General features: G+C 45.3%; 1 protein-coding gene across 1 annotated transcript in view; it reads left to right on the top strand.

Moving 5' to 3' along the window:
- Nucleotides 1-3,730: 3,730 nt before the first annotated feature.
- Nucleotides 3,731-26,486, top strand: part of RTN1 (reticulon 1) — a 194,392-nt gene continuing 171,636 nt past the window's right edge. Inside the window, exon 1 of the mRNA XM_026654321.1 lies at nt 3,731-3,917. Within this exon, the coding sequence (XP_026510106.1) occupies nt 3,731-3,917 (187 nt within the window). The remainder of the gene's footprint in view (nt 3,918-26,486) is intronic.

The raw sequence follows: 26,486 nt of genomic DNA on the forward strand, positions 1-26,486 counted from the left end.
AAAAGCCCGGCTTGGCTCAGTCACTTTGGCCCAGCAGCCTACGTCAGCCCCAAAGCACAAAGGGCTACAATGCAAAGCGAAGCAATGTGTGTGTGCATGCTTTGAGGTTCTGCATTGTGACCACCATTCTTCTGGATTGGACTGTTATGGGGTACAGCCCTCATTGCCAGACTGGGTGGGGTCAGGGATGCGGGGTTTGGGGTGCAGGCTGCCCCAGGGCTACAGCAGGGAGAGAGGACTCCCCCAGCTCTGTCTCCCCGCAGCAGCACCTGGGCTGGGGGGAGAGAGGCACCTCTCCCTGCTACTGCAGCTCCAGGACTGGGGGATAGGCACCTCTCCCTTGCCAGGTCTGCAGCAGGTCTGGGCTGGGGCGCTTCTCCTCGCCGGCTGCGGCAGGTCCAGCCCAGGGCTGGGTTGGGGCCGGGGCGTGTCTCCCCACTGGCCGTGGCAAGTCCGGGTTGGGGCTGGGGCACCTCTCCTCGCCGGCCGTGGCAGGTCCGGGCCGGGGCTGGGTTGGGGCCGGGGCGCCTCTCACCACTGGCCGCGGCGGGTCCGGGCCAGGGCTAGCGGGGAGAGGCGGGAGGTCTGGGGATAGGGGAGAGGCATCTCTCCCTGCCGCAGTCCTGAGCGGCGCTTAATAGGTTGCTGTGCAGCCACGCGGCTTAGAGGGAACTTAGGATCCAGGCCCATCCACTACTCCAGGCCCCAACCCAGGGACCCTGTAAATAGCAGCTCTTCTGTAACCTCTTTCAATGCCACTCTGTTTCCCTGGACCACTTCCCCATGGCCCCAGCACCTTCTTCGCCTTTATCTCAATGCCTCAGCTGCTGCTCTGTCCAAGGTCCTTATAGTTCTCTCAGCCCAGGTCTACACTAGTGGGGGGGGGGGTCGACCTAAGATATGCAACTTCAGCTATGCGAATAGCGTAGCTGAAGTCAGCATATCTTAGGTCGACTTACCTGGCCGTGAGGCCGGTGGCGAGTCGACCGCTACCGCTCCCCCGTCGACTCCGCTTCCGCCTCTCGTGAGCTGGAGTTCCGGAGTCGACGGGGAGCGTGATCGGGGATCGATTTTATCACGTCTACACTAGATGCGATAAATCGACCCCCGATAGATCGATCGCTACCCGCCAATCCGGCAGGTAGTGAAGACCTGCCCTCAGTCTTCCAGGGACACAGTCCTTACTCCCTGAGCTCCCAGCAGCAACTGACACTTCTCTGCTCAGCAGCTCTTTTTATATGGGCCTGCAGGGCCCTGACTGGCTGTTCCTCGCAGCCCCTCTCCTATTGGCTGCTTCCTGCGCAGCCTCCCTAGGGCTCTATTAATCCCTTCTCTGCCTCATCATGTGGAATCTCTTCTATGTTGTTTGATCTAATTCTTAGTAGGCTGGAAGGGTCAGTAAGAGGCTTTCTTTTACAGGGGCTCTTTTACATGTTGCCTCTGGGAGCACACCGGGCCCATGTCATTTTGTGATGGATAAGGTCTTCAGATGATGACCATGCTTCCGCTATTGCTTGTTTTACTAATTTCTGTCCCCGTGGCCATGAGCCATTTGTGACAAAAATAAAAATGACACAGGCCCCATGCAAGAACAAATGTGGTCAGTCCAATGGAAAACAGAGTAAATGAGCCCTCCCTCTTGCTCTGAAGCTTGCTAAGCTTATGGGTTGGCCATCCTGGCTGCGAGCTGAAGCTCTCTGGGCGTCTCTGGAGTCACACGGCCACCGCTCCAGCCTGCAAGGGAAGGCTGAGCTTGTATAATTTGTGCTGCTTTCCCCTCTGCCTTTCTACACACAACTTCCAGGTGTGTTCTAGTGACAGCTATGGTTGAGGGGAGCCCAGGGAGGCATGATCTCTGGTGACCAGCAGAAGCCACTTGGCCTGGGTGGCAGAGCTGTCTTGACTGGGCCTCCTGCAGAACTGCCCGTCCGCCCAAGAATTAGGCAGATCTTGAGGGGGATTTGAGGGAGGGTTCTGGAAGGAGCGGGGAAATACCAGAACTGATGGAGTTAGTCAGACATGCTGAACTTTGTCTTCTGCAGGAAGATAGGGGAGAATGGGGCTTAGGTTTTGAAAATATATACCTACTTTAAACCCTGCATCTGCTGACATCTCCCTACAGTAGCCCAGTGCCTAGGAATGACCTTGAATACAATGAAACTGGCATTAAGGCCCACTGCTTGTAGGTAAACCACCTCCAACAGGGAAAGCGCAGATCTGAGAGTCACATGAACGGGGTAATTACTCCTGGCTTTGCCACTGATTTACCATGTGACAAATCACATGTCCCCCAGGGTTCAATCCTGTGAGGTGATGATTACCTCCTGCAAGATGCTCCCACTAGCTTCACTTAAGGGTGCTTAGTACCTTGCAGGAAGAACTCGTCCTGTTGTAGGATCAGGCCTTTAGTAGCCACCTGCCTCAGTTTCCCCATCCCACTAAAAGTGGGGTGGTAATAATTCCCTAGTTCACCAGGGTCTTGCGCAGTTTCACGTTGGAGATCCTTGGATAGTGCTCTATAATTCCCAGCCATTATGGTATAAAAAAACATTAGGCTATCACTAATGACAAGGAAACCTTGTTAGTTCATAGCTACTGACTGGGAAGCCCAATGTTGTATGCAGTGTCGCTGTAGCCTTCGTGGTCCCAAACCTGAAGAAGAACTCTGGGGTGGCTTGAAAGCTTGTCCCTCTCACCAGCAGAAGTTGGGCCAATAAAAGATATTACCTCGCCCGCCTTGTGCCTCTGGGAAGCCCAGTGTGTGGCTAGGTCTACACTACCCGCCTGAATCGGCGGGTAGAAATCGACCTCTCGGGGATCGATTTATCGCGTCCTGTCGGGACGTGACAATCGATCCCCAAATCGACGCTCTTACTCCACCAGCGAAGGTGGGAGTAAGCGCCGTCGACAGGAAGCCGCAGAGGTCGATTTTGCCACCGTCCCTACAGCGGGGTAAGTCGGCTGCGATACGTCGAATTCAGCTACGCTATTCGCGTAGCTGAATTTGCACATCTTAAATCGACCCCCCCCTGTAGTGAAGACATAGCCTCAGTTCCCACAGTTGGTGAATTAGTAAGCAAGCCCGCCACTCATGAGTTTATTGTGACAGCTGTCGTTTAGTTGTAATGAGCTGCGAATCTCATCCTTCCCAGCCTAGCTGCAAACAGACTGCAGTGTGTTTTGTAAACACATGGGAATGTTCTGGGAGCAGCGCACCTCTTGTGTTGGGTGATGGTGGGGTGGGGAGGAATCGCTGGCTTGTTCTGTGCAAATGACCCAGGGCCCGATCCCGAGCGCCTCTGCTCCAGTGAGAGTTCTCTGGGAATGGCACTGGCCCCAAGCACGCAGAGCCAGGTTCTTCTGCCAGGTTGCATTCTCTTGGGCTGAGCAACTGGGAACAATGCGGGGAGGGAGGGTAGGTGGCGAGTGGGGCGGGAGAATGGGCAGGGGACATTTCTCCCTCTGTACAAAGCGCTCGGTGCCTGCCTGCCTGAAGCAGTTAAATGGGGCAGAGTTAGAGCCCGGCTGGCAGCTCGCTGCCCTGTGATATGCCAGCCACAGGGTGACGCAAGGGCTGGAAGGCTCCAACTAAACAAGCCATTTTCACCTGCGTAATCAGCGCTGGTGGAGCTTCAGCAGCAGCAGCAGCTCCGAGCTATCCGCCGGCGCCCGGACTCCGAGCGGCCACCGCCTCCTCCCGCTGCCTGAGCGCCAGAGCCGGGAAACCAGCATGTCTGCGCCGCCGGATCGCCAGGAGCTGCCGCTGTCGGGCTCTGGGGCGCGCTGGGCTGGGGCCGGGGCCGGGGCGGAGGAGCGCGCAGCTGGGGCGCAGCGGAGGGATGGAGACGGGGAGCAGCAGCCGCCGGCCGGCTCCGCCAGGGAACACCCGGCCGTTACCATGGCGACTGCATCCACAGGTAAAAGGCGAGGTACCCAGAGATGCTCAACAAAGGGTGGCAGGCAGCATCCTTCCCTCCCCCCCCCGCCCGCCCGCTCTGATCCCTGCCGCGCTGCTTGGCGATTGCCAGGAGGGAAATGCTAAAGAACCAGAGAGCCTGGCCTTTAAAAATAACCAGGCGAGGGAGGGGGCGACTACAGCAGCTCTGCCGAGTTCCTGCAAGCGCTTTGCGGTTCGTTGGGCGCCGCACGCCCTGCCCTGGAGCTGGGGGGGGGAGGTTATTTCTGCCTGGGCTAGCCCGTGAGCTCCCTTATACCTGTGTCAATCCGGACTGATTGACTGAGTGAGTTCAAGGAGTTAATCCGCATTTGCTTCGGCGATCCCAATCTGGCCCTTGTTTAATTTCAACATGTGAAATTGATTAATTGAACTTCAGTATTTGGGGGGAGGGGAGTGCGTTTATTTTCTATTGGCTCTTGGGACACAGCTTAATTTAAATATTGCTTGTTGCTGTGTCTGTCTCCCATTTGCTTGTAGGGGTGCATTTCATGTCGTTTGCTTTGGGGATGTATTTGGTTTCCCTAGGCTTGGGAGCACCTTTCCTTTGGTAGGAGTGTTAGCAGCAGGCACACATCTGTTAGTGAAATCCAGAGACTTCAGTTTCTGGGAGTTCATGGGAGAATTATTTGAGGAAGGTGCTTCTATATTTTTCTGTGGTTTCCCCCCTTCCTTCCTCTGTTGCCAGCTGGTGGGGGAATCTAACTAACCATCTACATGTGGGAAGTTGGCTGCTCTGATTTAAATTCTTGTCCACTGGGAATCAGATGCCCCCATTATGCAGCTGTACAGTATTACACTTGGGTTGACTAAGCTGGAGGTGAGAAGCTTGGGATCAACATGAGTCCCAGTTATGCAATAACCGCAAATGCATTAGGAGCAACACTTTGGGTTGGGTCCCTGTCTGATCTCCTACCATCATTCAACACAAAAGACTTGCTGTCCAGGAGGAACGCATGTTCCATGACCATTTGTTGCCGGCTCTATTATGGAGGCGCATGATTCCACTTACACACAGCCCTGGCTTTCTCGGTGGGTGTGTGCTCAACATGGATGTTTTGCTGCAGCCTTCCTGGCTGCTTGGTTCTTCTGGGTTCAATAGTGACATGGGGTCTAATGCCCATCAGCTGATGGAGACAATGTCATACTGTTTTAGAGTAAAATCTGCCTGATGTGCTGCTCATTAGCTAATCTCGGTGGTCGGTTGTGAAACATGACTTTATATTGACGAGGGAGGTATATGGCTTGTAATGTAAATGTAAGGGAGGGGTGTGTGTGTGTGTGTGTAAGTAAAGGGTGGAGTTCCCTCAGTAGAGAGATTTCCCTTAAAAGTATAATTATACAAATGGCTGTGGGGACCTAATCTTTCTTTCTTCATTTGTGGAGAGAATCATGGCAATCCTGAAGCTCAGACTATATAAAGAACAAAGACGGGTGGTTTCTTGCACAGCACAAATCAAATTCCCACTCAACTGAAAAAACGGTGATATTGCCTACATGTAATGAAAGCTGCTTCAGTGTTGAATTTATCTGTCGGGTGCCACTGATGCTCTCCAGAGTGCACTGCATTAGAAAGAGAATAGTTAGCTGGTAAAGAAAATCATGAAGATGTTGCATTTGGAATAATCTACACAGAGGTGTAATAAATATATATATTTGTGCCAAACTCGGGGGTGGGAGGAGCGAGAGAACTCAGCAGTACAAATACTAACTGATGCTTACCGGTTACAGATTGATTAAACCCCAGATTAGCTAATAAACGTGCTAATGTTGTTACATTTTAAAATGAGTATACTCTTTCATGTGTATTGTATAATTTTAAAAAATGGGTGGGGAGGGGGCAGCAGAGCCGATAACACTGTATTCTACAGCACTCCAGCCAATGAATCCACTGCATTCACACACAGCCTTCTCTTTATTTTGTTGCTATATCAGTGGTTTCTATGTTCCAAAGGGCATAGATAATCGCAATTGTTGTCTCCTTTCACAGGGGGAAGCGCATTGTTTACATACTCTTTCTGTGTGATTATTTTTAAGTTAGCAAATAAGGGGCATTCGCATGTTGCTGAGTATGTAGAACTTTCTTGTGTTTCTTAAAAGCAGTTGAACTCTGTTGTTTATAGGGTGGCATCCTGCATGCCTTGCTCAGGTGTGCAATTCCATGAAAACCCAAGAGCGGTGGGAATAGGCCAACAGGGAGATGCATAGATGCGGCAAATGTCATCATAGAGAAGTTAGCCAGCTAATAGTCACTAGGTTGTGGAGACAGCTGAGGATAGTTTATGCAATAAACAAGACGTGCAAGCAAACAAAACAAAAAATAGAATCACCAGTATGTTTCCCAGTCACCCCCTAGCCATCCTGCTTGTATGTTATATATCCCCTTCCTACACCCTGGAGCTGTTGTTTTTCATTTGCTAGACTAGATGCTCCTTCAGGTAAGAACTGTGGCATCTGAAGTGTTTGGAAAGTGCTCTGCAAATTGTAGATGCTACTAACATACAAACAACTAAGAATAATAAGAGCATTTACTCATTAGCTGTGCAAAACTTTTTTGTTATGAAACCCGAAACCGTGCAAACTTTCCCTGGCTTTGGATTTTGGTATAAACTTGAAACGCAGCCAGGGTCTGTTGAAAGGTAAGTGAATATTTTCAAGCCAACCTGGGCTCAGTTTTGAGCCAAACCAGCTGCATGTCAAAATGATGTTAGTGGCTTTTATGCGATTTAGGAGTGAAATACAACAATTTTTACAGGGGTTTCACTCTGAGCGTTTGTGTTCAACCAAAACCAGGGTTGACTGAAACTGAAGAAAAGGTTCACATGAATTCCTGATGGGGAGCGGAGGTGAGATATAGCTGTGCTGCATAGAACTCTCATAATTAGACCCTGAGATTTCTCAAGCGAAATCTGGGCTATAAGAAGCTACGGTTTCCACATCTGTGAATTCTCCTGCATGGCTGCTGTATTAGAAATCACTGGGATGACCCTTCATCCCTGGAGGAGCAAGATGAAAGAGGTGAGGTACTGCTGCTCTTGTATGTGGCTCAGCCCTTTGTGCTGAGAATGGTCTTCCCCTCCCAAAATGTGAACTTGGTTGAGGGCAAGAAGCACTGTAGGCTGATCTTGCAAGATTAAAACAGCAGTGAGAGATTGCTAAGCATTGGTATGTTTCTGAAGAAAGCTCCATGTCACACCACACACCATCTGCACATGGATTCTGCTATTTATTTTTGTCCATTGACAGTAATTAAAATTCTTTGGGGAAAAAAACATTTCCAAAAATATTGCACAGGCTGATATCAGGCGTTTCCTGGGATAAACACAAAATGACAGAATGGCTAGGGATAGATTCTGGCCCCCGGTTGGGGTGTGTTAGTGGGGTGAGGAGGGAGTGGGACACAGGAAGCCCTTTGCACCCTCACCACACCAGAATCCTGGGAGAACAAGTAGGGTGTAGGCTGGTGCAGCCAACTGATCTCTCCAGTGGGGCAGAAGTGGAACTATGGCTTCTCTTCAATTCCACACAGATTGGCAGTTCAGGGCTGGCACTGAAAGGTTTACATACCCTTAATCCAGCCTGGAATGCAGTATAGGCACTACAGGCCTGTGCCCAGGGCTCCAATTCCCAGGATCACAAGAGGAGGTCATAATCTCAGGTTTCATTATTATTTTTATTAAAGAGTACATTTCTAGGCCACATGCTTGTGAAGAAAAGCTTGAAAATGTGACCTGAATTTAACTGATGCAGCGACATCTGCCTGAGTCTGCAGAGAGCCTGAAACAATCACTCCAAGATGGGAGAACTGCTCCACGCACTGTAGTAGGGTGTGAATTCCAAGAGCCATTGCTCTGGGGGCCCTGCCAACATCACCCAAATAGGATTGGGTGTGTGGCAGAAGAAGAAGAGTGCAGCAGGCCCTACCCACCTACCGACCCAAACAGATACACCCTTGCTGCTGGGTAAGGGCTGGGGCTCACCCCTGTGGCCATTCTTGCCTCCTTGTGGAGGGAGAGAGGACCCCTTCTTCTAAGTAAAGAAAGGACCCTACTGCTGCTCTTGAGGGGAAATGGGGGCTTGATGTGACAGCCCCTGCTCCTTTGGGAGGGGCTCCCATTACCACTACTACTCCAGAGGAGAAATGGGGCATGGCACAGGCTGCAGAGGCAGAACCAGAGTGCCCTGTGTTGCCTTAATCCGGCCCTGACTGTACCCTCGCAATGGTGTAGCAGCTGCCTCTCCTGCCCTGAGCTCCCTGAGCCCTGGTGGCATTCAGCCTGCCTGCGTCTGCAGGTAGTGTGTGTCCCATAGCTGGTGTATTGCCCCTCACACCCTCCCTAACACAGCTGTGGCTTTAACCCCCGCAGCATAGCCCTTTTGTTTTTAAATATGGTGGTCCGACTTGATTCCTTTAGCTCGACATGTGACAAATGTCCCTAGCAGAAAGTGCTGCACAGCCAAGCCCTTAAGGGCAGTAGATTGTTGATTAGATTGATATGCATACTTGAAAGCTCAACATTAAAACGGAGGGAGGGGAAAATGATGCAAATCTTCAGGCAAGGCTGACAGCTGCATTGTGTCCTCCCCAACATATACACGGCAGCTCCCAAGAATAGGCACAAAGCCAGTGGGTCTGCAGTTTCTGCTGCAGCCGCCCACCATTCCCCTTGGCTCCTCTGCACAAAGCCTGCTCGCTCGGGCTGTGAATGAGCTGGCGGCACCGTTCGGCCCAGAATACGCCTGCCTTCGTGTTGATACAGCTTAGCTCGTAAATCATTTTCATTTGCTCTTTTTCCCTGTGTCTGGGGCTATCTCGGTGCCAGAGGCAGCAAAGGCGGCCTGATGACTAAAGACGGGAAGAGAATTTTAAATGGTCTTCAGGACAACAAGCTCTTGAGAACACACTGACGCTGGGCCTGATGCTCGACTCTTAGTCAGGCAAAACTCTCATTGGAGTCAATGAGTTTGGAGAGTTGGATTGTAGCTACCCCATGTAGCTACAACACACAGGCTTTGTGCACCTACCTGGTCCCTTCAGCATCCCTGAACATCAGAACATTAGCTAATCGACAGGTTGCTGTAAGGACCTGGTCATAGTGTCTGTGATACAGTCATTTGATACAATATCAATGTCTGATATTGAAATGTGTTTTCTTAGCAGATTTTTTCATCCTCCCGCCATTGAGGGTTGCTCACGATGTGAATACTGGGCTCCTGGCATTTATTTATTGAATTGTTGTAGAAAGAAGAGCATTGGTAGTATAGTGACACCTGCCCTAAAAGCTACCTCCCTGTGTCTAAAGCAGCCACTTTAAAATATGTCCACTACAGTCTTGTTCACAACCTAGTTAAAGCCTTCAGGGTGAATTCAGCCCTAGTTTGAAAGTGATTTAAGTGGAGTTGTACATACTTAGGCCAATGCAGTATTTGGCTTCTCTTGTTCTAGGTAACCAGATTTTTCCCTATAGCCCCTTGAATACTCCATGAAAATTTTAGAAATGCCCCTGCAAATTAAGAGGTTGAACCAGATTATATTATAGAGGCTCCTTGCAACCCAAACAATTCTATGATTTGATGTAGAATTTGCAAAAAGATCTAGGAAAAAAAGTAGATTTATTTTTGGATCTATACCTTACTAAAGTTCCCTTACAGCTTGTCTGTGCACTCCAGTCTGTGGCAAGTCAGTACATTGTGCATTTCTTTAGAGTACCAGTCATTCAAACAAAATTCTTCAGAATGTCACCGCCCAGCACCGTGCCTCGGTTTCCCCATCTGTAAAAATGGGGACAATGATACTTGCTCTCCTTTGTAGAATGCTTTGAGGTTTATTAGAGAAAAATGGTATATAAGAGCTAAGTGTTGTTACTATTGTTATTGCATAAAATCTGTAAGGCAATATGATTTCTCAAGCCCACGGAAATCAAATTCCAATGAAAACTCTGCTATTTTCCCACTACTACTGCTGTCGAGGGTATCCTGCTAAAGCTAGCATCAGCCTGTATATATGCAATGGCCTTTTGGTTGTTAAATAAATTGATGACCCTGGGGAAAAAAACTGGTCATAGCCAGTATGTGTGTATATCTGCCCTCGCCCCCTACCTTAACTCTTAACCAATAAGGGTTGCAAATGACTTGAGGAGGACCAAGAAGAAGAAGGAGACAAAATGGGTAGGGAGGGGAGAGGTCACTCACCTCTAAAGTATTAATCCCATAGATCAGTAATGAGCTTTTTATATATCGGGGTGGGCGGGGGGAAGAGAAGTGGAAGGAGACGTGCGGAAGGGGAGCTACTTTAGATGTCCCAATTCCATCATCCTGTGGACCAGTAAATCTTGTAACATAATTTCATTTGTTTGACTGTCCCTCTGGTCAGTGAACTACTTCTGCCCTTTTAACTCTGGTTGGAGGAGTATGGGAGAGGGGGCATCTAATCACATTTGTCTATAGTTGTTGTGGCTGCCATAAATATTTTCATCTCATGACTTGCCTTTTAAATTGCACATCAGACTGGAAATAAGGTATAAATTGTTAACAGAGAGGATAATTAACCATTAGGACAAACTTCTAAGAGAAGTGGTGGAGTCATCAGCATTTTGAATTTTTAAATCTGATTTTGATTCAAACAGGAATTAATTCAGGGAAGTTCTATGGCCTTTGTTAGGTGGGAGGTCAGACTAGATGATCACAGTGATTCCTTCTGGCATTGGAATCTATGGGGGAAAAAAACACCCTTAAGATTTGCACCTATTTGGGGGTTTTGCCCCAAAAGATCACAGTGTACAGGTGGATTCAAGTCTGGGAGAGGAAGGAAGAGTGACATATGCTCTCATTCTAGTAAGGTCTGTATCCAGTTACTTACTGTGCCTTATTACCCAGGGGAAAGTTTGGGTAGATCCCGCTGACTCACAGGAGGCTCACAGCACCTGGCGAGATTAGGCCTTTTGCATCTATCAGCATCGCTGGGGTCGTTACATGCTAGGGGAGACTAGACACCTTTTCTATGAGTTGTTTATGGATACATCTCTTTTATATTTACTTACTTATCAGTTGAGATTGTAATTCTTTCTCCAAAGTAGTGCTGAATTTATTAACTGCAGTTGAATTATTATTCTTAGCAGTAACATTAAAGACATCTTCACCCTGATCAGGAATGAGCGAATGTATGGGGCAGGTTTGTACAACATAGTAGGAAAAAGGTCCGTAGGGTCATGTGGTACATTTTGTGGTTTCCTGGTCCCAGAATCCTCTTCACTTGTAAACATTAACTGACTTTCCATTGTAGTCTCCTTAGGAGAGTTGGGGCGGATCTGTTAGATTTTGGTTTAAAACCTCCATCCCTGGGCACAATAACCCCAGAGTTACAAAGCAGCCCTTCACCTTGCTCCCCCTCTATCACATATCATTCAATCACCAGTCAAGTGACCAATACAGCTTAAAAACACCGGGCAGAAATCCCATCCTCAGCCCTCCACCATTAAACAGATGGTCTTCGCAGCACGATTGTAAGGTGAATGAATTCAGGCTATCAAAGTCAAGGGAGCCCTTCTGATTTACCCGAGTGAGGATATGGCCCCTGCCGGATGTGAACCTTCTATCAGGGCTTAAAAAATATGCAGAGGCCTTTTTCAAGGAATAGATTGAGAGAAGGGCTATATTCAGGGCTTGATCCGGCACCATTAAAGTCCTAGCAATGTAGGGCTGGAAGGAACCTCGAAAGGACACAGGACTCACTATATCTAGACCATCTCTGACAGGTTTTGCCATTGATGTCAATGGGAGCAGGATTAGGCCCTTAGGAAGGAAGCAAGACTGCCTAAGAAGGAAGGGTTAGTTTGTTTTTAATACAATCCCTCTTCTGTGCTACTGTTTGTTCTGTCTGTGGCAGTGCAGTGAAGGAGGAGCTAGAGATACTGAATCCACAGTATGTGAACAAAGTTGTTTGTTGTGTCAGCATGTGATGGGATTGTACGAAGTGCTGCTTCTCAGGGCTGGCAGGCACTTGTTGCTCATCTGAATGCCACCCACAGCCTGCACTATGACTAAGCAACCCAAAGATAGCATCTTGTACACCTGGGAATGTGAAAAGCACCTGACCCAAGTACAGATCCCAGCACACTCACGTCAGCGAGAGCATCTCTCTCACTGAGTTTGATTTTTAAACTAGCACTCAGTAGCAATAGAAAAAGGCCAGATTCTGGAACAAGACTTATATTCTGCCAAAGCAGCACCAATGCTCAGCCTTATTCAGGTCAGCAGCAGTTCCCTCTCAATCTACAGATTATTCCTGTCAGCAGCAGAAATAATCTGTGTGGGCTGCGCACAGGGAGCATTGCTGGGTCATGAGGTGTCAACATACAGGCAGACAGACAGATTGTTGTAACCAGCCCCAGAATGCCTGGCTTCTAGTCCTGTTATGGAGTGGTCTCTCCAAATGTTTTTTGGGGGGAATGGGGAGAACATGAGCATTACCAGGTGCAGCCCATTTCTACTTTGCAGAATACTGTGTTTCTGGCTAATGTCTGTGCAGCTGGCATGAGGGGCCTCTCTTCTGGTGCCAGCAGTTTGTAGGCACAAAGAACCACAAGTGCAATTTAGATAATTTAGACACTTAGGCCCTGATCAAGCAAAGTGCTTAAGCATATAGAATCATAGACATATAGAGCTGGAAGGGACCTTGAGAGGTCATCAAGTCCAGCCCCCTACAGACATTTGTCCAACCTGTTCTTAAAAACCTCCAATGATGGGGTTTCCACATCTCCCTTGGAAGCCTATTCATAGATTCATAGATTCTAGGACTGGAAGGGACCTCGAGAGCTTAACTACCCTTATAGAGCTTAACTACTCTTAGGCCCACATGTCCACATATGCTTCACTTTAAGCTTGTGTAGTCCCGTTGACTTAAGTACTTTGCTGAATTGGAGCCTTAAATACTGGCTATACAGCTGCATCTAAATTACTTAAGTTGTGCCACCACTATTTACACCTGCTAATTGCAGGCAGAGATGGGAAGGAATTATTTTAAATAACTAGTAAAAATGTAGTTCCTGATTTTATGAGGTATGAAGCATCTTCTGATGAGTGTTCAGCACATCTCAGGAGATGCTATGTACCTCACAGGATCCTGTCATTACTTGTTATCACAGAAATGGACCTTTGGTAAACATTATAGACCAAGGGAATGATGTAAATTGGAGTATTACTCTTCTCTAAATTTTAATTGATACAGCTGTCATACTGCTGTACCAGATATGGACTGGTTACCGAGCTTGCTTATACAGACCACATGTGTTCATCATAAGACCACTTAATACTCTGCCAGGTATGGCTGAGGTTCTTTTAAAGTATTTTACACACTGTACCACCTACTAGCTGAAAGGTATAACAGTTTAGCATTCCATTACAGCACATTTCATTACAATATTTACACCATCACGCTGTCTTTGAAGTTCAGTATGCATCAGTCTGTTAAGTGTCTCCGAATCATATTGGTTTTCTAATTACATAACCTGACCATATAACAACTTGGTCATCAGGCTGTCCATTAGTTGCAATGACTGGCTATGGTTGGTTTGGAATCCTTGAGTCTTCTTGTTCTGCATCGGCCATCTCTAGAGTTTGCGCTGTTGATTGTTCTTTATGAGGAACAAATGGTAGATGTCAACAGTTTCTGTTGAACTCTCCACTGTCGGTCTCGATCACATATGATCTGGGCGATGAATTATTTTTCTTTATGAGTGCTGGAGTTGTCCATCCTTTTTCTCCATCCAATTTGACATGAACATGGTTACCAGGTCCTAGATCTGACAGTTCGCTGCGTGACGTCTGTTGTGAAAGCGTTCATCAACTCTTTTAGGGTATGTCCGCGCTGCAATTAAACACCAGCAGGTGGCCCATTTCAGCTGACTTGAGCTCAGGCTATGGGGTGTAGATGCAGTGTAGATGTTCAGGCTCTGCTGGAGCCCGGACTTTGGGACTCTCCCCCCTACCAGGGTTCCAGAGTCTGGGTTCCAGCCTGAGCCTGAACATTTACACTGCAATTAAACAGCCCTGTAGCCCAAGCCCCATGAACCTGAGTCAGCTGACACGGGCCAGGTGGAGGTGTTTAATTATAATGTAGACACATCCTTAGCGTTTTTATTCAGTTTGGCGACTCTCTTCATGCCTAGTCACTTTGGAAATAGGTTCTTTTCAAAAGTTGGAACAGTAGTTCTGAGTTGTCCTCCCATCAGGAGTTGTGCTGGACCATATCTAGTAGCTGTTACTGGTGTGATCTGTAACTCAGAAGAGCAAGGAATGGATCTTCCTGCTGTAGGATTTTCTTGGCTGTCTGTACAATTCTCAGCCTCTCCATTCACTTGTGGGTAATGTGGGCCACAGCTACTCAAACAGCAAAACAGTCTGAACTGGTGAACAGCAAAACCCTGAGTGTTAAAAGTCATTATCATAAAACCCCTAAGGTAAGGAAGTTTATCAGTTTTCTCTAGGTTTTGCTGTTTCATCATTTCAGATTGTTTTGCTATTGGAATACCTGTGTCTAGGGTTAAATCTTTCTTCAATTGTAGCTGCTGTGAAAGGTTTTTATCTGTGAACCCAATAGCTTGAGCTGCCTGACTCTAATATTTTCATGTTTTGCATTCTGAAAACCACAGTTTTAAGCCAGTGTATGCAGAGCTCTCGTAAAAAATTCAGTATTTCCCCCTGGTTCTTGAATTCTCAGATGGAAAAATACTCTGTCACAAACCACATTTCTCTGAGGTATAGAGTATGCATCAAAAATACCCAGAAGCCTTTCATAGTCATCTTTGTGACTGTCTTCAGTAAAGTCAAAGGAGTTAAAGATATGGTCTACCTCCTTCCCCATAGCATAAATTAAAGAAGATATCTGTATATCTCCAGTTTCTTTGTGGAACTTGGTAGCAATGCAAAATATTGTTTCCAGTCTGTCCATTCTGAAGCTAAGGTTCTCGGGGGCATTGAAGAGTGACATATTGATAAGATTCTGCAAGCTTTGTTCCTTCTGTTTCTGCTCTTAGTTTACTTCTGACACCATGTCATGTACTTCTGTACCACATATGGGCTGGTCACAGAGCTTGCTTACACACACCAGATGTCTTCATTATAAGATCCTTTAATGCTCTCCCAGCTATGGTTGAGGTTTGTTTAAAAAAGATGTTCACACACAATGCTGTCTAGTGGCTGAACAGTATAATACAGATTAACATTCCATTCCGCATCAGCCTTCACTGTCCAGTTTCTCTAAAGCTGATTGTTTTATTCCCTTTGGTAATCTTCCCCATTTCTTTTTATCATAATATTGAGTTAATATTGTAACTGTTCTCTTTATTGATCTTGTAAAATTATAATTAAAATTTAATGCATAATTGTGTCTTATGATTTCCAGGTTGTCCCAAATGCCAGCAGATACAATATAAAACTCTTAGATCTGCAGGCTGCAGAAACAGTTTTGGGTGAAAAGTAAAAGTTCTAAAAAAATGGGTCAGAATCCAAGCAAGCCCCAAAGCAATTAACCTTCTCAGAAAACTCTCTTTCTGAATGAAAGTGTACTTGTTTTCAAATATGTGGCGGTGGAGTTGATCTCAGTTTATTGCTCTCTCCACAATCGGAAGTCTTTATAACAAAGTGGTCCACAACTGCCACCTTCTTCAAAGAAGAAAATATAGACTTGTGTCTCCCTTGCACATTTTGGACCAAAATTTTAAAAGGTTCTGTCCAATTCTGCACTTTCAAAATTTCGTGTGCACTTGTCTACATAAACTGCATGCACAAATGGGAAGATGGGCAAGCAAGCATTTACTTGCTTGCACAGATATGGTATCACTGAACGCAAATGAGTGCATGCTCCTTTTTTTCCCCTCATGAACAAAATAAACAGCCAGTGTGAAGGCCCACTGAAAATGTGGACCAACATCCCTAATTATGCCAATTGACTAGGTCCAAATTTCCTGCATTTTGAGGTTTCAATAAAAAAAAGTCATCACCAATGTTAATTTTTGAAATATCCCCTCCCTTTGAAAACTTTCACAAAAAAAATAGTAAAAAATGTGTTTTGTTTTGACCCAGCTGTTGAGATGTTTAACATTTTCAAAAATCAAAACCTTTAGAAGAAATTTTGACATAGTTTGAAAAGAACTATTAAAAAAAATAATACATTCTTGCCAAATTCTCAAAAGTTTTGTGTTTTCTTCTTTCCCATCAGCTCTAGATGTCAGTAAGATTTAGAAATTGTACTTGATCTATTGCTGGCCCTATAACAGAAAATACAATCTTTATCTGTCTAAATTGGAGCAAGATAAATGATATTTTTAAAGCATTCGGTTATTTCTATTTTGTCCAGTAAATTTCTATATTCTATTTTAGAATTACCATCACATGCAACAGTGGAACTTCAATACTTTAAAATTACTGTAAGGGGTCCTAAGTAGATGGCTTTGAGCATGGTTAAAAGGAAGGATCCATTGCCATTTCTTTGGATTTTCATCTTGTCTTTCTGACATGCTGTAATTCAGTTTCCAGATATGCAGGTCAGAGTTAAGGTGACACTTTTTTGCAGTGTAATGCTGTATAACATATAGGAATTATACTTGCACTTTGATCATAGCAAATGGACAGTATATAATCTCTCTAATATTTAATAGTACTGCCATGTCATGAAGTTATCCTGTGCATCTTCCATCTATCCATATATGTTTGTATAAGGTTGTCCCTCACCAGGACATCTGAGTGCAACTGAAAAGCAACCTAAGGAAAGGAGGCTGAACAAAGAGTAAGAAAAAAATTAATTGTTTCACAGCTCTGCAGTAGACTTGCTTTTTTCCGTCTTGCTTTTAATAGGTCACTCTTCCAACCTACTTTACATCAAGCAGATAGCATGTTGGATATTTTGCAGATGAATCAGACTGTGCAGTGCACTTGTGCATGTCTAGTATGCAAGTGTGTCAGCTTGTATTTGATAGCCAGCAAAAAGATTTTTTTTTTTTTTGAATGGGGAGGTGGAATCATTCACAGCAGCTTCTGTGAAAGAGAGTAACACAGCTACAGTTAATAAATCAGCCCTAGACCTGAAACGGTTGAACTATCTTCACTGCCGTTTTGATTAACTTTATCCTCTGAGGCGTAAATTAAAGAGGAAAATATATAATCTGTGAAGCTTTCCGGAGTTATCTTTGAAAATCTGAACTCAGCACTAAGAACTATGCTAAGCAGAGTCCTTTGGTCTAGCAGAATGGTCTAATAGCAATGCTGGAGGTTTGTTCCGATTACATGTTGGATGGTGGGAAGGCACAAGCTGTTTTTGCTAAAACTGATCACAACCAGTTTCCCACTTTGATGTACTAAAGGGTCTTGCAGTGATACCTGTTGATTTTTCATCATCAAAATGTTTTTCTATTAGTATAAAAGCAGAGAAAGTTTGTCTGGATTGTCCTTTTCAGGATCCTAGTGTAAACTGTCCATATACTAGGGTTGCCAATCCTCCAGGACTGTCCTGGAGTAGCCAGGAATTGAAAATTATTTTTTAATGAAAGATTATGTCATGTGATGAAACCTCCAGGAATACGTCCAACCAAAATTGGCAACCCTGCCATATACTGTACTGTGAACACTTGCTGGGGCCCCCAGTATCAAGTTGGTTCCTCCTTTTTTCCACTACTGGTCTCTTTGTGTAACATGCTTGTAAAGTGTGTTACATATTTCCCCTCTGGTTGGTCCAGAGAGAATAACCACCTACCCCCACTGCCAGCTAATGCACTTAGGCTCAGATCATCAAAGGTATTTAGGCTCCTAACTTCCACTGAAACCAATGGGAGTTAGGAGCTTAACTATCTCTGGGGATCTGGGCATTAGTCCTTTAACTAGAATGGTAGAGGCATGTGACTCAGGTTACAGCCTGCTGGCTGCCCAGAGTGGGGTTATTACTAGAAGTTATCGGAAAAATTCCAATGAAACATTTTTCACTGGAATTTGGTGATTCATCAGTTGAAAAATTTTGTGCGGATAGTTCAATTTTTATGATTTTCCAAGGTTCTGCTGCACCTCTGCCTGCCAGGCAGTGTTTGAAACCTGCCTGGTTTTCTGCCACCTCTCCCACCCAGATCCTCAGCAACTTGCCACTTAGGCCTGGTCCACACTAACCCCCCACTTCGAACTAAGGTACGCAAATTCAGCTACGTTAATAACGTAGCTGAATTCAAAGTACCTTAGTTCGAACTTACCGCGGATCCAGGGGCAGGCAGGCTCCCCCGTCGATGCCGCATACTCCTCTCGCCGAGCTGGAGTACCGGCGTCGACGGCGAGCACTTCCGGGATCGATTCGGGATCGATTTATCGCTTCTAGACAAGACGCGATAAATCGATCCCAGAAGATCGATTGCTTACGGCCGGACCAGGAAGTAAGTGTAGACCTGCCCATAGGCTGCTTTGGAGTGGGGGGACCCCAGGACTTCCATTGTCCACTGCTCTGGGGCAGCCTGCCAGATGGACTGTCTGGGAGCCAGGGCTTCCTTTTCTTTTGCAGAGAATTTACAAATTTCGTTCCGAATCAAAACAAAACCAAAACTTTTGAAATATTGAAATCCTCCATGAAACTGAGACACCTGTCTCTGCACAGCTCTAGTTCTTACGTTTGTACTTCCTGGAGGACCATTAATTTGCATGCACTGAAGAGAGGAAAGAGGATTATGTCATGCCCTCCAGCACTTCACATACAAACTGATTTTATTTGCTACAGTTTATGACCCTGTGACGCCACTAGATTCTCTAGTCTTTAAGGAAATCATTCTGGGCAGGAACTAAGAGTGCACCAATATTTTAATGCTAAATGCCTTTATTCAGAATGCCTGTGTGTTTCTATGTTCTTTGTCTAGAACTGTTCCTGGCCAATTCCTAGTTTAAGAGGTGGAGGAAAGTGGGGAGCAGTTTTTGGGGAGAGGCACAGAATGTAGGATTAGAAAACATGGTTCCTGGGGTCAGATTCTCTGCTGGCATAAATGGGAAATTGCTGACTGAGATGGTGCCATGCTGGGGATATGACCTTTGGTGTTGAACAGTAGTTTTCTCAGGTTGGTTGCTAGCACTGACATTCTGCTGTTCTCTAGGAGGTGTTCTTTAGGCAGACCATAACTCAGTGGCCTTAGACAACGCAACATGAGTACAGATGGTGGAGGGTATATCGTGCTCTTCTATGTCAGGGTTGGTTAATCAACTCAATGAACCTGTAGATCCTGGGAGAGTGAAACCCAAAGTGGTCATCTTTCTGTCTTGTGAAATTGTCATTTTTAAAAATATGCTTAGACACTTTTCGGACTGAAATTTGTTACACACCAGTAACTTCTGACAATGGGTTGTTGCCATGAGATTTTGCTCAGATGTATGATTGATGCACACAGGATAAGGAACCTAATTAAAAGTTCAGAAGATAAAACTTGTGTCACAACTTTGTGCAGGTGTCTCCTAGTAACAGCAAAAACTTAAGCCAGAATTTTCAGACCTGGGTGTCTAAAGTTAGGCTCTGAAATCCATGTTTAGAGACCTCCATGACAATGGGCCAGTGAAGTGCTGAGTACCCACAATTTCACAGATATTGATCAGAGCAGCAGGTGCTCAGCAAGTTTGAAAATTGGGGCCTACATTTTAAAAAGTGACCAGTGTCTTTGATTTTTGGGTCCCAGCTTCTGGCTCCTTTCACATGTCTCCTTTTCAGAGGACGGGTGCTCAGCACTTTCTGAAAATCGGGACCCTTTAATAATAATCATACTTAGCTCTTATCTAACACTTGTGATCTGTAGATCTTAAAGTGCTTTACAAAGCACGTAAGCATTGTTATACCCATTTTACAAATGGGGGAAATGAAGCACAGGGAGGCTAAATGATTTGCCTAAGGACAGCCAATGGCCAAGCTGGGAATGGAACTCAGATCTCTTGAGTCTCAGGGCTGGTCCACACTAACCCCCCAGTTCGAACTAAGATATGCCACTTCAGCTACGTGAATAACGTGAATAACATAGCTGAAGTCAAAGTATCTTAGTTCGAACTACAAGGTACTTAGCGCGGGTCCACACGCGGCAGGCAGGCTCCCCCGTCGACTCCGCGTACTCCTCTCGCAGAGCAGGAGTACTGGTGTCGACGGCGAGCACTTCCGGGATTGATTTATCGCGTCTAGACAAGACGCGATAAATCGATCCCAGAAGATCGATTGCTTACCGCCGAACCCGGAGGTAAGTATAGACGTACCCTCAGTCTAGTGTTCTAGCCACTAGGTCACCAGTATCTCAAGGTGGACAATTAAAAGATAAGTCATCAAATAATCACTAGTCCCTTTTGAAAATGTGGGTCTAGGCTACTTTTATTTAGGTGCCTAAATATGGATTTAGGAGCCAATTTTTAGGTGTACAAGTTTGAAAATCCTGGGTTTATTTTCTTTTAATTTTGTGTTGAGAATTCTTAGGTACATCTTTACTTACAGGGACAACCTCCTGAGATACGTGTATCGCACCATGAGGGTCTAAGAGGATGGCAGTCATGTAGCTTTATTTCTAGCTCCAGCTGGTTGGGAATTGTCCATCAAAATGTTTTTTCCCATGGAAAATGCAGTTTCCATAAACATCAGTTTTTACTAAAATGTTTTGATTTTTTTTCCATTAGGACAATTAAAACAAAATATTTCATTTTGGGTCAGGTCAACCTGAATCAAAACATTTTGGTTTGTCCAACTGGATTGAAGCATTTTGGGTCAGTTCGGCATCTGGCCTGTCATGGTGCTGCATGGGAATTGTAGTTCAGGTGGCTCATGCCACAATTCTCCTCTGTGGGCTGACCTCCCTGGCTGGATTACATATTCCATGATGCACTGCAATCACCCGTCTGGCTGAACCACTGCAGTGAATCAGGGGAATCCTACGACCATGATGCATCATGGTTGAGTCAGGTGGGTGCAGCTCAATGTTGATCTAAACCAGGAGTCGGCAACATTTGGCATGTGGCTCGCCAGGGTAAGCACCCTGGTGGGCCGGGCCAGTTTATTTACCTGCTGACACGGCAGGTTCGGCCAATCGTGGCCCCCACTGGCCGCGGTTCGCCGTCCCGGGCCAATGGGGGCGGCAGGGAGCGGCGCGGGTGAGGGATGTGCTGGTCGTGGCTTCTCGCCGCCCCCATTGGCCCGGGACGGCGAACCACGGCCAGTGGGGGCCGCGATTGGCCAAAGCTGCCGCGTCAGCAGGTAAATAAACTGGCCCGGCCCGCCAGGGTGCTTACCCTGGCGAGTCGTGTGCCAAATGTTGCCGACCCCTGATCTAAACTGAAACGAAACATTTTGATGTTTCCAAATAAAAAAATTTCAGACCTTTCCATTCTACAAAAAATGCTATTTGGACTTTTCCCCCTAATTTTGGGGACAAAACAAATATAGATATATTGAACATTCCCATGGGACAAAAAAAAAAAATCAAATTTTTGACCAGCTCCGCTTCCAGCTAACTTCACTGCAATACAAACAATAAAATGCAGAACACTCAATCTAAAACGGCAAATGCCACCATGGATTTATGACTTGTTTCTTGCTCCTGTAGCTTGGAGAGCAATTATATCTTCAGCAAGAAATTACAGACATTTTTAAACCCCAGAAAGTCCACTTATTGTACAGTTAGTTTAGTCCACACAAATGTGATCACGTCTTTCTGGTTGATGCAGTGAAATTAGGTCAGCGGCAGTGTCCAGTGTGCCTGGTTGGCACAGAACTTTAAAACCAAGCAAAGTCTCTCCCTTCTTTATTGCATGTGACTTTGCTGTCAGGGCAGTGCTGAGGGCATAAAATCATTGCCAGTCTCCAGTATAGCAAGTGCCTAGCGTGCCTGGATTGGCCACGACAGAGCTTTCAAATGAAAATATATTTGACAGTATTTCCTCTTACTCGTTTACTAATGTGACTTCTCTGTCCGTACAGTGCAAGGGAACCAAAATCAATGATGGGCCCAGTGTTCCTAGATTAGACCTAACACAACTTTTAAAAAAATCCTTTTTACTTTGTGCTAATGATAAGACCTGACTGTGAAATTACAGCAGTGACTCTTGCATGATAGATGCAATAAAATTTTAAAAACCCACCAGATTCCCTTCCCAATCCATGCACTTAGATTTATGTAGACAGTGCTTCATAATCCCTGCTCTGCTGCTTGCTTTAATAGCCATCTTGGGGGAAAAAAACTCAGCTGTTCTAGAAATTTCAGGTATCCCTCCCCTGTTGTGGGGCATGGCTGCCCTGACCTTGCTGGCCAGCATGGCATAGCAGGCACTCCCCGAGGTTGGTCTCCTTAGCTTTCCAGACACCAGTCTGTGCTGGAGATGTGACTTGGTCCTCTGGCCACGGCACAACAATGATAACCTCTTTCACGGTAGCAAAGATTCAAACTAAAAAGTCCCAACAATGAAAAGATTCTTCTGCACTTCAGGGCTTTTCTTCAGCCCACCCTCTGAACCCTATTCCCAGCCCCTTCCTGAGCTACCCGTGTGAGCCGTTCTGGCTCTAGGATAGAACACTCAGCCCCGTGGCTGTTTCCCCTGGAGGGCTATTCTCAGCCCCTGAGAGGCTCTTTCCCTGCTCCAGTACAGAGCACTAGGCCCCCAGGCTGCTTTCTCTGAGTACCCAGCTTCCTGCAGACCCTGTCTCAGGACCTTCCACAGGAACTTGCCCTGTGATTTCAACTCCAGACTGATTGCACACTCAGACCTTTTCCAAGACCTAGGTGTCCAGTAACTATAGCCTGACCCCCTTAGCCCCGCCCCCTCAGCTGGGAAGCAGCTACTTAATTATGGCACAGGTGTGATTGGGCCATCTTCCATTGAAGGGGCCGGTCACCCTGTGACACCCGCATTGAACTAGGAACATAAGCATTGCCAGACTGGATCAGACCCAGCGTCTTCTTCAAAGAGAGGTCAGCACCAGAAGCTTCTGAAGAAGGTCCAAGAAACCTCGTGTTAGGCAGATGTGGGATAATCTGCCCCCCACATAGATCTCATCCTGATCCCTGTTTTATTGTTTTTTGTTAAAACCACCCAACCCCACCCCAAAAGAAGTTTTGCTTTTTCAACCAAGAGTCAAAATTTTGTGTGACGTCCACCCCCAATTTTTGACCAGCTCTGTTGAAAACCCTTGTTCAAATACGTAGTCTGAACTATCCAACTCAGGTGGGCTGGGTGGGTAATGTAGGAAAATGCCCATAGTTAGGTGTATGTGATTGTCATCAGCACCTTTCCAAACAGGTTTACATAAGGTTAATATCTTTATTGTATACCATATGTATATACAGTGTGCCTTAGTGATGAACAAATAGTTCGTAATAAATCATTTGTACGAGAAACTTAGCACCTCTTCCAGCTGCGTTAATGTCCGGGAGCAGATTACACTTCATCAGATTCATTCCGCATTCTGCAAATATTTTCTTTATATTTTTACTCTCATCGTGAATATGTGAAATTTGAGTTGTGTTGCTTAATTATAGCAAATCAGATCAGTTGTTTTCCTGTTCCTTGACTGCATGAATGTGCAAACATGTCTTTCATTAATACATGTTTGTGCCAATTTTAAATCTCATTTTCTGTGGATACCAACACATGCAACTTTGAAATTAAATCTCTGCAGACATTTATGCCAGTAAAATATCATTTCTCAATTAAAAATTGAGGCATGAAACTGGCTGAAATAAAATCACTAAAACATGAAATATCTGCTGAACAATATTTACAGCTCTGATGACTTTGTGCTTGTTAGTACCAAAATTAAGTTAATAAGGTTGAGATGTTCTTTGTATCTTAAATGAATGATGTAATTCATGTATAAGATACTTGATAGTGGCAGCACTGTATATTGCACAGTGTATATCTCAGACTATGAAAGTTTTATCATGGGAAGTGAAAACCAGCTGTATGATAGGTTGGTTGCTTATTTAGCTCTTGCTTCAGTCTGAAGTTTTATTTAATTGATATCACCTTTCTTTCACAGGGTAACAAACCTTGTGGATGGGGGGGAAGCAGTAGATGTGGTATATCTTGATTTTTAGTAAGGCTTTTGATACGGTCTCACATGACCTTCTCATAAACAAACTAGGGAAATACAACCTAGAGGGAGCTACTATAAGGTGAGTGCATAATTGGTTGGAAAACCATTCCCAGGGAATAGTTATCAGTGGTTCATAGTCAAGCTGGAAGGGCATACGAAGTGGGGTTCTGCGAGGATCCGTTCTGGGTCAGGTTCTGTTCAATATCTTTATCAATGATTTAGATAAGCATAGAGAGTACACTTATAAAGTTTGTGGATGATACTAAGCTGGGAGGGGTTGCAAGTGCTTTGGAGGATAGGATTAAAATTCAGAAAGATCTGGACAAACTGGATCAATGGTCTGAAGTAAATAGGATGAAATTCAATAAGGACAAATGCAGAGTACTCCACTTAGGAAGGAACAATCAGTTGTACACATACAAAATGGGAAATGACTGCCTAGGAAGGAGTACTGCAGAAAGGGATCTGGGGGTCATAGTGGATCACAAGCTAAATATGAGTCAACAGTGTAACATTGTTGGGGGGGAAAAGCAAACCTCATTCTGGATGTATTAGCAGGAGTGTTGTAAGCATGACACAAGAAGTAATTCTTCTGCTCTACTCCATGCTGGTATGGCCTCAACCAGAGTATTGTGTCCAGTTCTGGGCGCCACATTTCAGGAAATTGTGGACAAAGTGGAGAAAGTCCAGAGAAGAGCAACAAAAATGATTAATGGTCTAGAAAACATGACCTATGAGGGAAGATTGTAAAAAAAATGGATTTGTTTAGTCTGGAAAAGAGAAGACTGAGAGGGGACATGATAACAGTTTTCAAGTACATAAAAGGTTGTTACAAGGAGTTGTTACAATTGTTCTCGTTAACCTCTGAGGATAGGACAAGAAGCAATGGGCTTAAATTGCCGCAAGGGTGGTTTAGGATGGACATTAGGAAAAACTTCCTAATTGTCAGGATGGTTAATCACTGGAATAAATTGCCTAGGGAGGTTGTGGAATCTCCATCATTAGAGATTTTTAAGAGCAGGTTAAACAAACACCTGTCAGGGATGGTCTAGATAATATTTAGTCCTGCCATGAGTGCAAGGGACTGGACTAGATGACCTCTCGAGGTCCCTTCCAGTCCTTTGATTCTATAATCTATCTCTTGCATATTCAGTTTTTCTCTTGGGTGAAGTGCAGCTTACTCTGCACTTAGTTTTATTCTGCTAAAACCACACCAGGTATTTCAACTGCTAATTACTCAAAGGCTAGGATCCTCTGCCATTCTCTAGATTCTTTCTTGCGTGCAGCAGCAATGTGGAATCTGCAATAGCAAAAGATCACAGAGAGAAAACACTTAAATAACGTTAGCAGTTACAGTAGGCTTGATGCCATGACAGCAATCAACAAGAATCTTGTTTGTTAAATTGAATTTGTTATACAATGGAGTATTCGGTCCTGAAGTCCACATATGAAGGATTCAACACAACGGAATTAAGAATTCAAAATGACCATGACAAATTGGAGAATTGGTCTGAAATCAACACAATGGAATTCAATACAGATGAGTACAAAATACATCACTTAGGAAGGAAAAATCAAATGCACAATGACAAAACGGAGAATAACTGGCTAGGTGGTAGTACTGCTGAAAAAGATCAGGTGGTTAGAGTGGATCACAAATTGAGTATGAGTCAACAATGTGATGCAGCTATGAAAAAAACTAATATCATTCTGGGGTGTTTTAATGGGAATGACATACGTAAGACACGGGTGGTAATTGTCCCGCTCTACTTGGCACTGGTGAGGCCTCAGATGGAGCACTGTGTCCAATTCTGGGCACCGCACTTTAGGAATGATGTGGACAAAATGGAGAGAGTCCAGAGAAGAGCAACAAAAGTGATAAAAGGTTTAGAAAACCTGAGCTATGAGGAAAGGTTAAAAAAACTGGGCATGTTTACTCTTGTGAAAAGATGTTAAGCTCTATTATAAAAAGGAACGTGATCAATTGTTCTTGTCCACTGAGGGTAGGAGAAGAAGTAATGGGCATAATCTGCAGCAAGGGAGATTTAGGATAGATATTAAGAAAAACTTTCTAACTATCAGGGTAGTTAAGCTCTGGAATAGGCTTCTAAGGGAGGTTGTGGAATCCCTGTCATTGGAGATTTTTAAGAACAGGCTGGACAAACACCAGTCAAAGATGATCTAGGTTTACTTGGTCATGCCAACGCAGGGGCCTGGACTAGATGACCTCTCAAGGTTCTTTCTAGCCTTACATTTATGTGATTCTAAGTGAAGAAGAATTCTCTCTGAATGAAAATTTTAATATACAGTATGGCAGGCAGGGGCGGCTCCAGGCACCAGCGTGCCAAGCGTGTGCCTGGGGCGGCAAGCCGCGGGGGGAGGGGGAACGGCCTGACGGTCGCCGTGAGGGCAGCAGTCAGGCTGCCTTCGGCGGCATGCCTGCGGGAGGTCCACCGGTCCCAC

Source organism: Terrapene carolina, unplaced genomic scaffold (genome assembly GCF_002925995.2).
Source record: "Terrapene carolina triunguis isolate 2854851 unplaced genomic scaffold, T_m_triunguis-2.0 Scaffold189, whole genome shotgun sequence".
NCBI lineage: Eukaryota > Metazoa > Chordata > Testudines > Emydidae > Terrapene > Terrapene triunguis.